A 10,917-nucleotide genomic window follows, 5' to 3' on the forward strand; every position below is an offset into this window, starting at 1 on the left:
GGCAGAGCCAGGATTCAAATCAGGGCCCAACCTTTCTGGATGACCAGGGTCAATGTCGCTCCCTCCCAGAGCCTCAGTTTCCTATGGTGCTGAATGACTCCAAGGCCCCTTGGAGAGGTTCCTTGACTCACAGCTAATGGGTCTGTGTCTGTCACCCCAGGTCTCTCAGGAAGTCTCTCACCTGCATCAAGGAGAGCCTGCGTATCTTCATTGACCTTGGGGAGAAAGACAAAGCTGCTGAGGCCTGGCTTGGAGCTGGGCGACTCCACTACCTCATGCAGGAGGACGAGCTGGTGGAGTTGTACCTGCAGGTAGGACTCCTGCAGAGCTTACCTGCCCACCTGGGCCAGGGTAGATAGATCTTCCCTCCAAAGTGACCAGATGTAGCTAGAGAGTGGTGATATCTATGCTAAGGCCTTGGAGGGTCGACCCTGGGATGTTCCATGGGCAGAAGATAGAGACCAGGGTGGTCTGGTGACTGGCAGTCCCTGAGTCCCAGAGACCTGTATGAACTCTCTAAGAATGTGGTAGGAGACTCAGTCATCTGTCATGTCAAGTAGATCTATTTTTGCTGAGCTCAATATACAACTTGACTTTGGGGTTTTGCTGCAATATGAGGCAAGGTTGATGTGTGCAAGGCATTAACATTATCGTCCTCTTCTAGTCTTTTTTTCTTGTGTTCCTTTAATACCTGAGATACAGTGGAGTGTAGTGATTAAAATTCTGGGCTTTGGGGAGGGACAGGCCTGGAATCCAATAACAGGGCCATTGATTCTGGACTGTGTGACTTTGGGTTTGCTACATCAGCTGTCATGGGACCTCAGTGTCTTCATGGGCAAAGCAAACCCAGTCTCTTAGGGCAAGGTTTAGGTGCGTCACTTGCATAAATGCCTATGCGAAGCAAGCATTTACTAAATGCTTGGGACTTAGTAAATTCTTTTTTTTTTTCATTTTCTCATTGTGCTTTATTTAATAATTCCCCAATTATTAAATGCCTTTTTGTGTCCTATTGACCATTTTTATACTTTCTTTTATCTGCTCAAGATTTTTTCCCATTCTTTTATTGATGCGTTTTTATTATTGATTTTTAAAAGTTCTTTATGTCATTCATGAAACCCCTTTATTAGATGTATGCATTGTGAATGTTTCACAATTACTTGATTTTTTCTTTTTTTTTAAATTTCTTTTCAGCATAACAGAATTTATTGTTTATGCACCACACCCAGTGCTCCATGCAATACGTGCCCTCCATAATACCCACCACTTGGCTCCCCCAATCTCCCACCCCCCACCCCTTCAAAACCCTCAGATTGTTTTTCAGAGTCCATAGTCTCTCATGGTTCATCTCCCCTTCCAATTTCCCCCAACTCCTTTCTCCTCTCCATCTCCCCTTGTCCTCCATGTTATTTGTTATGCTCCACAAATAAGTGAAACCATATGATAATTGACTCTCTCTGCTTGACTTATTTCACTCAGCATAATCTCTTCCAGTCCCATCCATGTTGTTACAAAAGTTGGGTATTCATCCTTTCTGATGGAGGCACAATACTCCATAGTGTATATGGACCACATCTTCCTTATCCATTCGTCTGTTGAAGGGCATCTTGGTTCTTTTCACAGTTTGGCGACCGTGGCCATTGCTGCTATAAACATTGGCCCTTCTTTTCACTACATCTGTATCTTTGGGGTAGATACCCAGCAGTGCAATTGCAGGGTCATAGGGAAGCTCTATTTTTAGTTTCTTAAGGAATCTCCACACTGTTCTCCAAAGTGGCTGCACCAACTTGCATTCCCACCAACAGTGTAAGAGGGTTCCCCTTTCTCCACATTCTCTCCAACACACGTTGTTTCCTGTCTTGCTAATAAATGGTATTTTAACATTATTATTAAAAATATATTGTTAAAAATCCCTTGGATTTTTTCTTTTTAATAATCATTTCTGTTATCTGCATAATGCTGACATTATGATGTTATATATTATTTGTTCCATTGAAAATACGCCAGTTTTCTTCCTTCCCATTTCTTATTTACTCCCTTATTATTGCCCTTATTACTAAGCTCACACAAACCCACGTCCATAGAGTAGTAACTATGGCTGTGTGACATTGAGTGCGAGCTCACTGTGCACAGGGCTTTGCAAGCATGTCACATACCTGCTGTAGTTAAACCCTCATTCCAAATGCAGCAGGAGTTTCTACTCAACCTCCCATTTTATGGATGTGGCTCAGTGAGCCTGAGTAATGTACTCAAGGTGATACGGCTGGTAAGTCGTGAGAACTGCACACGGACATTGTGACATAATGCCTTTGCTCTCAGTCTCTACATTCTTCTGCCATGGGATGTTAGAGCCGCAAGGGATTTCAGAGAGCAGATAATTAGGTCTCACCTTTCCCTCTCCAGGAGGAGAGGCCCAGAGGGAGCCATGGGGTCGTGTGTTGCTCAGCGGCAGCACCTCCAGATGGCAGGATCCCATCTCCTCGCCTGTTCCACTGTGTAGCCATGCAGTAACATTTACAGGGGGGTCTTGCCCCATTGACTCCCTGCCCAGGCCCTGTCCCAGGCCTCCACAACCCCAGATTGCTGCCCGCTGTTCTGTAGGGCCATCCTTGACCTCAGGCTCTCTGAGGTCCCGTAGCGGTGCTACAGATGTTCTGGGGTCCATCTCCCACTTGAACTTCGTCTCCAAATTCTGTTTAGATGCAATATGGAAGTGCCTGAGAGAGAAAGAGCTCCTGGGTGCCAAGAGAAGGGTATGGGGCTGGAGGGCACCAGGATGTCTTTACCACTAACTATTATGTAAACACAGTTTCCTTTGCCTTTCTGAGCCTCAGTTTCTCCATCTGCGAAGTGCAGGTGTCGGATGAGATCACTGTTTTCCAAACTGCAGTCATTTGTAGGCGAAGTTCATGGCTTGGCCACGTTCTGAAGTCACAGGTGTGGATGTATTATTCAGCTTTTCCTCTAAAACACATCAAAATAAATACTGAACTATTAAAACACAAGATGTTTGTCTATGTACTGCTCAAAACTGTCTCTAGGTCTCCTAATACCATCATACCATGTTGGGGAAATGCTGGACTAGGAGGTCGCAAAGGCTTCCTACTGGTCCTGTGAGCGTGGAGGACAATTCAGCATTTGGAGGATGTGAGCAGAGCATTAAACCAGGTGGTTAGGATGTCACTCTGGCCACTCCTGTGCATATTTGGAAGGCCTCTCTGCCTTTGACACCTGTCTCTGTCCTATCCAGGCAGCCATCCAGAAGGCCTTGAAGTCTGAGGAGCCCTCTCTGGCTCTCAAACTCTATGAAGAAGCAGGTGATGTGTTCTTCAATGGGACACGCCACAGACACTGTGCCGTGGAGTATTACCGAGTAAGTCCTGGGCTGCGCCATGCACCCACCTGGACCCTGGAACAAATGTGGGCAGGGTCATGTGGCCTGGGGTCCCTGTCCCTTCTCATGCTGGGATTCCTTTTCCTTTCCTTTCCTTCCTCATCCAGTGCCCATGCGCTCTTCCTTTTTCCAATCAATAGGCTCTCAAAGAAGGGGTCGATAAACTCTGTCATTCCTAGATTTGATAAATTGTCCTTTCTGGGAAAACACACCAAAATAATTACACCCCTTGGGTATGCTGTACTTCACCATTTTTGGCATAGTTCTGTGTTTACCAGAATGTTCCTGTGTACCACTGGTGGCATGGTGGGAGATGACGGTTCCCCAGAGGAATACTTTTGTTTTATTATGTTTTTATCAAGTGTGCATTCACATATGTTTTAAAAATTAAAAGTATGTAACACCAGCACATCAAACCCATGACTTCACAGATATTATTGTCAAGGATGAGGTAAAGTAGTAAAAGAGAGTCGACTTAAAAATAATAGTAATTAAATAATTGTGCATATGTTAAGCAGATATGTCAAAATTGTAATTGTTCATCACTGACTGAAGGTTGGAAACCTCATGATCTTATTTGACCCCAAAATTTCATTTATGCATTCATTTGCTTGTTCAGATCTTTATTCAGTCATCAAACATTTATCAAGCACCCAGTACATGCCAGGCACTGACCTAGGGGTGGGGAGAACAAGAAGTATGTCCCTGACTATTGAGCTAGTCATTTTCATATGCACTTTATAGATGAGAGAATTAAATCTAGAGAGATGAAGTGACCTGCCTATAATTCTATCATAATAAAAATAATAGAAATGACCATTTGTTGGGCACTCTCTGACACCATGGGCATACCCCACAGATGGCACTGTGGGTGCTAATGGATCACCTGGTTGGGAGGTGACTACATTCCCACGTGGCCTCAAGAAATGTCATCTTAGGAAATGTCTTAGGAGGTCTCATGACCTTCAATTCTCCTACTTCTAAAATCTGGGCAGAGCGACCAAGAGCAAGGACCAGGAGAGTGAGCTGTGAAGAGCCATGCATGGAAACACAGCCATCCCCCCAACCCTTACCAGCAGAATGTAAGTCTCCTAGAGTATGGTCTATACCGAGGATTCTTAGCTGGACTAAGCTTCCATGTGCTTCTGTTCTCAGGCTGGGGCCATTCCTTTAGCGAGGAGGATGAAGGCCATGAGAACAGAGCTCCGGGTTTTCAACAAGCTGACAGAGCTGCAGGTCAGCCTAGAAGGCTATGAGAAGGCTTTGGAGTTTGCCACCCTGGCAGCCAGACTCAGCACCGTCATAGGTAGGTTGGTCCTGATGGTCGGCCATATTGAATGAGAGGGCTAAAGGCTTATCCAACAGGGGAATGACGAAGCAGTAACAACAGAGGCTCTGGAGTCAGACCATGTGGGCTTGCATCCCTGGTCCGACTGCAATCTCTGTTGTAAGCAAGTGTGTCATTTGCAAATGGGAATGGTTCCTCTGTTGGGTTTATTCCCAGTTCAGGGTAAATGGTATGTTATCCTGTGCACAGGCAGTGCCCCTGTTACTAGAGGCCTCTGCCCTAAATTTTTAATGGGCTGACAGTTAGTCGAAAGCACATTTTTCCACGTGGAATTGAAAAGTAAATGAAGATCAAACTCCCGTGAACCTAACTCACTGTGTAGCTGAAAAAGCTTGTAATGACCACAGATGCTGGTAGGAAACAATGTGTGCCATTAGAATAGGAAAAAGGCAGAATTAAAAAAAAAAAAAAATTAAACCCCGTCCTCTTGAATGTTGGTCTTGAGGAAAAGCAGGTTTGATTAGAGAAGGTTTGATTCGATGTAGGGGCAAATGGAGTCTTCTGAGAGGATTCTAGAAGGGACTTCTGGGCATTCTCAAGGGCTTGAGATGTGGATGGCACTGGACTTTATTGTGTCTAATTGCACTTCAGAGCTCTCTGTCTGTTTTTCCTACCTTTTTCTTTACTGCAGAAAATCTTATCTGAGTGCCAGTCTGCTATCTCAGGAAAGGCGGTGGGAGCCCCAGGCAGCTCCCGCTCTGAACACTCTTTGTCCCTCCCTGGACACAAGCTGAAAGGAGGATATATCCACCCTTTTCTGTACTTCCCTGTGACTGGATTTTTCCATATCAGAAAATTTTCTCTCCCCTGGATTTTTTCTTTTATTTTTGGCTTTTGTCTCTTTGAAGCTTAAAAGTGATGTTTTTCAAATTGCATCAAACAGCCACCTTGCGAATATTCCAGAAACACAATGGGAAGCCTTTGTTCTCTCTGAAAGGCCACTGTGTATTAAAGGAGTTGGTTATTAAAACAACAGAGCCGCCAAAAACCAAAGTAACAAATCGTAGACCCATTAGAAACAAGGTTCTAAACACGAGTTAAAAGTGGCAGGGAGAGGGGGGTGGGTTCTCTGTAGTCATCTGAGACCTTGGGCTGGTGCAGGAGCCAGAGGGTGATTGCTTCTGGGGGTAGCCCCAGGAAGCTCTGTGAAGGGGGAAACTTCCATGTGGTGAAGGCGTTTGTACTACAGAGTCATTCATTACAAAGAATCCTTAGCTACCCCATCAAGCTAGTCTTTCTTGTCTCATTACAGGGGCTTGGGGATAATTATTTCCCAGAACCTTGAGTTACAGAGATTTCTGTAATAAAGAGAAAGGTTTTTTCAGGGCATTGTCCTCGAGTCTTGAAGAGCACACGTGCTCTGAGCAGTCACTCCCAGAGCCTGGCGTTTTCTTACACATCCCTTACCACAGGTGAAATTTCGCCTTTGTGTGTGAGGAAGTGTGAGATTATTTGAGGAACTTCTATGTCCCAGGAGACGATGAACCTCCCATGAGGGCAGGGATCTCTTCTGCTTTGTTCCGTGCATCCCAAGCAAAGTCCCCGATCCCTAGAAGACCTTCAAACAATAGCAGCGCCTGGGTGAGTAATTGGATGTCGGCAAGTGTCAGCTGCGAGATCTCTCCCTTGGTCTTCCCATTCCTAGGAGATCAGAAGCAGGAGCTGGTGGCCTTTCACCGTCTGGCTACAGTCTACTATTCCCTGCACATGTACGAGATGGCTGAGGACTGCTACCTGAAGACTCTGTCCCTTTGTTCCCCCTGGCTGCAGAGCCCCAAGGAGGCCCTGTACTATGTGAAGGTGTATTATCGCCTGGGGCGACTCACCTTTTACCAGCTGAAGGTAAGAGCCAGGCTTAAGACGAGGTCCTGAGAGAGAGGCATTCCCACCCTACTCTTCCCTGGACACCTTCAGGGTACAGTCGAGTGGCCCAAGATGGGAAGTCACAACTCATAGGGTGGGGAATGACTCCTCTGGAGACATGATGGCTATTTTCACTTAGCCCTATGGGAGATCTCAAAGATGCTCCCGTCCGATGAGGAGAGAGATCCTAGCTCCCCTTTCTCCCTGCCCTGCTATGACTTCTGGAGCCACTTTATCTGGCAGGGACCATGAGGACCTTGCCGCGTGCCTGGGACTTCCTGAGGGGCCTATGGAAATAAACAACACACGAAACAAAGGAACTAGAAGCTCCAACATTAAAATAAAAAATTAATACTTAACGGTGCGTCTTCAAAATATTATAGGGTAACTAGTCAGTCATCGTGTACTTCTTATAAAGTTAAATGAAACTCTAGGAGAAATCTGGGTACATGCTACCACGTTTGAGATCGCGAGGTGCGGTCTATAAAAGCAGGCGTGCCTCTGTCCTAACCAGGCCTCAGCCCTGCCCCTCCTGTTTGTTGAATTTAGAGCTTCTTATTTTTCCAGCCACTTCTAGAACTGTGTTGGTGGTCTGGAAGTTTCTGTTACCATTCTGGCCCTCAAACTTTGTCTCTGGCATTGGCTTCCCCTTACCAGAGGTCCCTGTCTGCACCAGTATGGCCCTTAATCTCTTAATATCCTTCTGAGTCTCGCCTGTGTTTGGCCCCCAGGGGAACTTCAGGGCAACTCTGCTGTCCTTTTCTTATTTGCCAGACGTTGTTTCTGGCCTGAATTAATTATTGACTTGTGAGGGTTAATGGGAACCAGACATCCCTTTTTGAATCTCACCCAAAGAAGCATCTGTTCCTCATTCCTACCATGTGGGGAGGGACCACGGGGTAGTGAAGGACTCGCAGCCATCTTGCTTCTGTCCCATAGCTCCAGAGAAATGGTTCAGGGACAAAGTGCATCTAATCAGGTTCGCCCAACCAGGGAATCTAGGGATTGCCAGGCGGAAGAACGCAACTCAAATTAGCTTAAACAAAAAAGGCAATTTATTGGCTCAAGTGACTGGCAAGTTTGAGTATAAATTCAGGAGTTTTAGGGAGTTCTGGATGCTGGTACTCAAACATATCCTGGATTTCCTCACCTTTTCCTGTTTCTCTTGCTCTGTATGTTTCTACTTATCTGTTTCCTGGGGGTCCTTTGGGTCCAGCTATTAGCCTGTGGCTAAAAGGGGGAGGGACCATTAGCTCTGTGAGGTTACACTGAGAGGTCACAGGAAGTGACTGGGCTAGGTGGCCTGGGTTATTTAGGGATCCCTGAGGTCCCCGGCCCAGGACCATGCCGCTTCATGATTGCCTGAAGTAAGGTGCCTGGGTAAGGTACCAACCCTGTGACCATGGCAGAGGGCCACTGCAGGGAGCACTGTCACCTGTCCAGTCCACAGTAGAGTGAGGTGGGAGCTCTCCCAGGAACCAGGGGAAGGGGGGTGGAAAGTGTGTGGGGCGGACCAAAGCTTGAGTTCGAGTCCCAGCACTGCCTCTTATCCTCTCCCGGAAACATTTGCTGACCACTGTCTCTTCTCTGCCCCCTTGCCATGGGGTTTAGGATGCCCACGATGCAACCGAGTACTTCCAGCTGGCCCTGGCAGCAGCAGTGCTGCTGGGTGACGAGGAGCTGCAGGACAGCATCAGGAGCAGGCTGGACCACATCTGCCGGAGCCCTCTGTGGCACAGCAGCCCCTCCGGGCGCTCCTCAGAGAGGGCACGGTGGCTGAGCAGCGGGGGGCTGGCCCTCTGAGGACTGCTGGCCCAGATCTGACCGGGGGGCCATGGCCAGAGCTGCCTCCCTTCCCGGGGTCCTCCACCCTGACCTGGAGTGTCCTTCCAGGGGATGAGCACAGCTCAGAAGGACAGGGGCTCCTTCCAGGAGGGTCACAAAAGGAGTGGATGATAAAGCGGGGATTGGAAGTCCTAGCTTTGTGTCTAGAGTGTTTCCAGTGGACTCTAGTTTGCAGATACATCCGCTGAAACGTACTTTGTCAACACACAGTTCTCCTAGAGAAATGGAGAAAGCTTGCCCCGTGGGGAGCCTCTCTCCTGACCACAGTGAGGACATCAGGCACTGCCCTGGAGAGTCTGGAAGCCAGACTTTGTTCCCCTCACTGACTTCTCTCAGGGAAAGCCCCTTCCCCTTGCCCCAGAGAAACTGGTAGTTTCTTGCTTCTCTTTCTTCAGCCACAGGAGGTGCTCCTCCTCCTGCTCCTGGGGCTGGTGGCTGGGAACTCACCATGCTCTCAGCTCAAAAGATGGCCTTAGAATGGCCAGGTTGGTGCAAAGGTCCTGGGGCATCTCATGCAGATTCACCTCTCCATCCTGCTTGAGGATCTGCTCCCCCATACCTTCTGGAAAGTCCGGGAGGCTCCCCAAGGGCCAAGGCTGAAATAGCGAACACTAAGAAAATTAGCACATTACATGTAAATAGTGTATATTATTAAATATTGCTCATCTACATTTATGCATATTTGTGTCCTTTCTAACGGGGAGAGGTGAGGAGGGGGAGGCCTGAAAGTTGGGTTAAGTACCAAGGTGCCATATGGATTTCAGGGCTGCTCCTCAAAAAATCATCTCTATTAGTTTTCTTTCACTGCATAACATGTGTGTTGGTTTGAAACACCCTTTATCTCACAGTTTCTGTTGGAAGGCCGGAACCCAAGCGTGGCTTTGCTGGTCTTCTGGCTCAGGGCGGCTCACAAGGCTACAGTCAAGCCTTGTCAGCTGCAGTATTCTCAAGCTTAGCTAGCGGAAATCTCTGCTTCTAAACTCACACCCACGGCTGTTGGCAGGAGTCAGTTCCTTGCTTGCTGTTGGCCGGAGGCTGCCCCCTGATCCCCACCATGTGGGCCTCTCCACAGGGCAGCTCACAACATGGCCGCCAGCTTGGTCAGAGAGCAAGTGAGTGAGACAGAGCCGAGTGAGAGAACAGAGTCTTGGCAGAACCTCATCTCAGAAGTGACATCTCATTAGTTTTGCCTATTCTGTTCATTATAAGGGAGTTGCTAGGTCCAGCCCACAGGAGGAGGGAAAGGTATTTACCAAGGGTGTAAACACCAGGAAGCAGGGAATCACTGGGGGCCTTTTCAGAAGCTGCCTACCTCTGTATCTGAGTGTTTAGAGAACGGAATCAGGAATTCCCTAAGGCAGCGAACTCCAACTACAGTCCGCTGACTAGACCAGCGGCAACAGCCTCACCCGCGTGATTGTTTGAAATGCAGATTCTGGGGCCCCCCTAGGACCTCTGAATCAGAATCTCTGGAGCCCTAGCTTTTGCCTTTCTTTCTAGATGATTCTAATGCACACAAAAGCACTAGAAACACTGCTTTGGAGCCACGGCTCTCAGATAATGTGCAAAAGAATTGTTCACAGAACTTGCTGGAAATGAACTTTTTGGTTCTGACTCCAGGAATTCTGACTTGGTAGGTCTGGGAGATGCTCCAGGTACATGCGTTTTAAAATGAGCAACTCAGGTGATCCTGATGCAGGGGGTTCACCCCTGTTCTGAGATGTGGGAACGTACTAGACGATCTAGCCATAGGGCTGGCCACAGATGCCCAGCAGCTTAGATTTTATTGTCAGAATCACTGCCCTTAATTTCTAGCTTCTTGGGCCCACCAGACGGTTGGTAGTGTGGTGGGTTGGGATTGGGGCGAGGAGTTGAGTCCACATGGCATCTTCTAGTCATTAAGGTCATCTACGCATCAGTACGTCTTATTTTCCTTTGGATCTCAGTTGGTTGTCAAACGCTCTCTGTTCTAGAATAGTCTTCTCCAAGAAGGAAATGAAGTGACCTAATCCACGACCATGTAAAATAGATGTGATTTTGTTCCCACCACAAACCGTAAAATCCCTGAGCAGGGAGGGATGTTGTGGATGGGTCTGACCTCCCACGCAGCGTCCTTCCCACAACATTCCTGGGAGACAGACAGGGGCACATGCGTTCCAGAACAGTTACACATCTTATTTTGAAGAGAGCTTGTTTGGCCCTGCAACCCATGCAATGAACCGTTCCCCATTTGCTGCAGGTTACAGTCCCTCTCCCTTTTCCCCCGACCTATTACTCTCCTCTGGCCTGATGCCAGTTTCAGCTCCTCTGCAAGTGTGCTTCCCACAACCCACCAGTCTTCAGAACGGGCTTGTGGGGAGAGTACAGAGGGAGGTTACTGTACTTAATGCAATTTAGTGTTGTAGTCTAAGGTTGCAATAAGATATTTCTTCTCTCCAGCAGTCACATCTTTCCTCTGGCTCACATTCAG

General features: G+C 47.7%; 1 protein-coding gene across 2 annotated transcripts in view; it reads left to right on the forward strand.

The window, feature by feature from the left end:
* The window catches only part of SH3TC2 (SH3 domain and tetratricopeptide repeats 2), a 53,607-nt gene extending 44,502 nt beyond the window's left edge, over nucleotides 1-9,105 (forward strand). For both annotated transcript variants that reach the window (XM_032337381.1, XM_032337382.1), the window contains exons 13-17: nucleotides 161-311; nucleotides 3,248-3,370; nucleotides 4,547-4,697; nucleotides 6,385-6,581; nucleotides 8,214-9,105. In XM_032337381.1, coding sequence (XP_032193272.1) covers nucleotides 161-311; nucleotides 3,248-3,370; nucleotides 4,547-4,697; nucleotides 6,385-6,581; nucleotides 8,214-8,405 — 814 coding nt within the window. In that variant the 3' untranslated portion in view covers nucleotides 8,406-9,105. The remainder of the gene's footprint in view (nucleotides 1-160; nucleotides 312-3,247; nucleotides 3,371-4,546; nucleotides 4,698-6,384; nucleotides 6,582-8,213) is intronic.
* Nucleotides 9,106-10,917: the final 1,812 nt, after the last annotated feature.

The sequence above is a fragment of the Mustela erminea genome, chromosome 3, assembly GCF_009829155.1.
Source record: "Mustela erminea isolate mMusErm1 chromosome 3, mMusErm1.Pri, whole genome shotgun sequence".
Classification (NCBI taxonomy): Eukaryota; Metazoa; Chordata; class Mammalia; order Carnivora; family Mustelidae; genus Mustela; species Mustela erminea.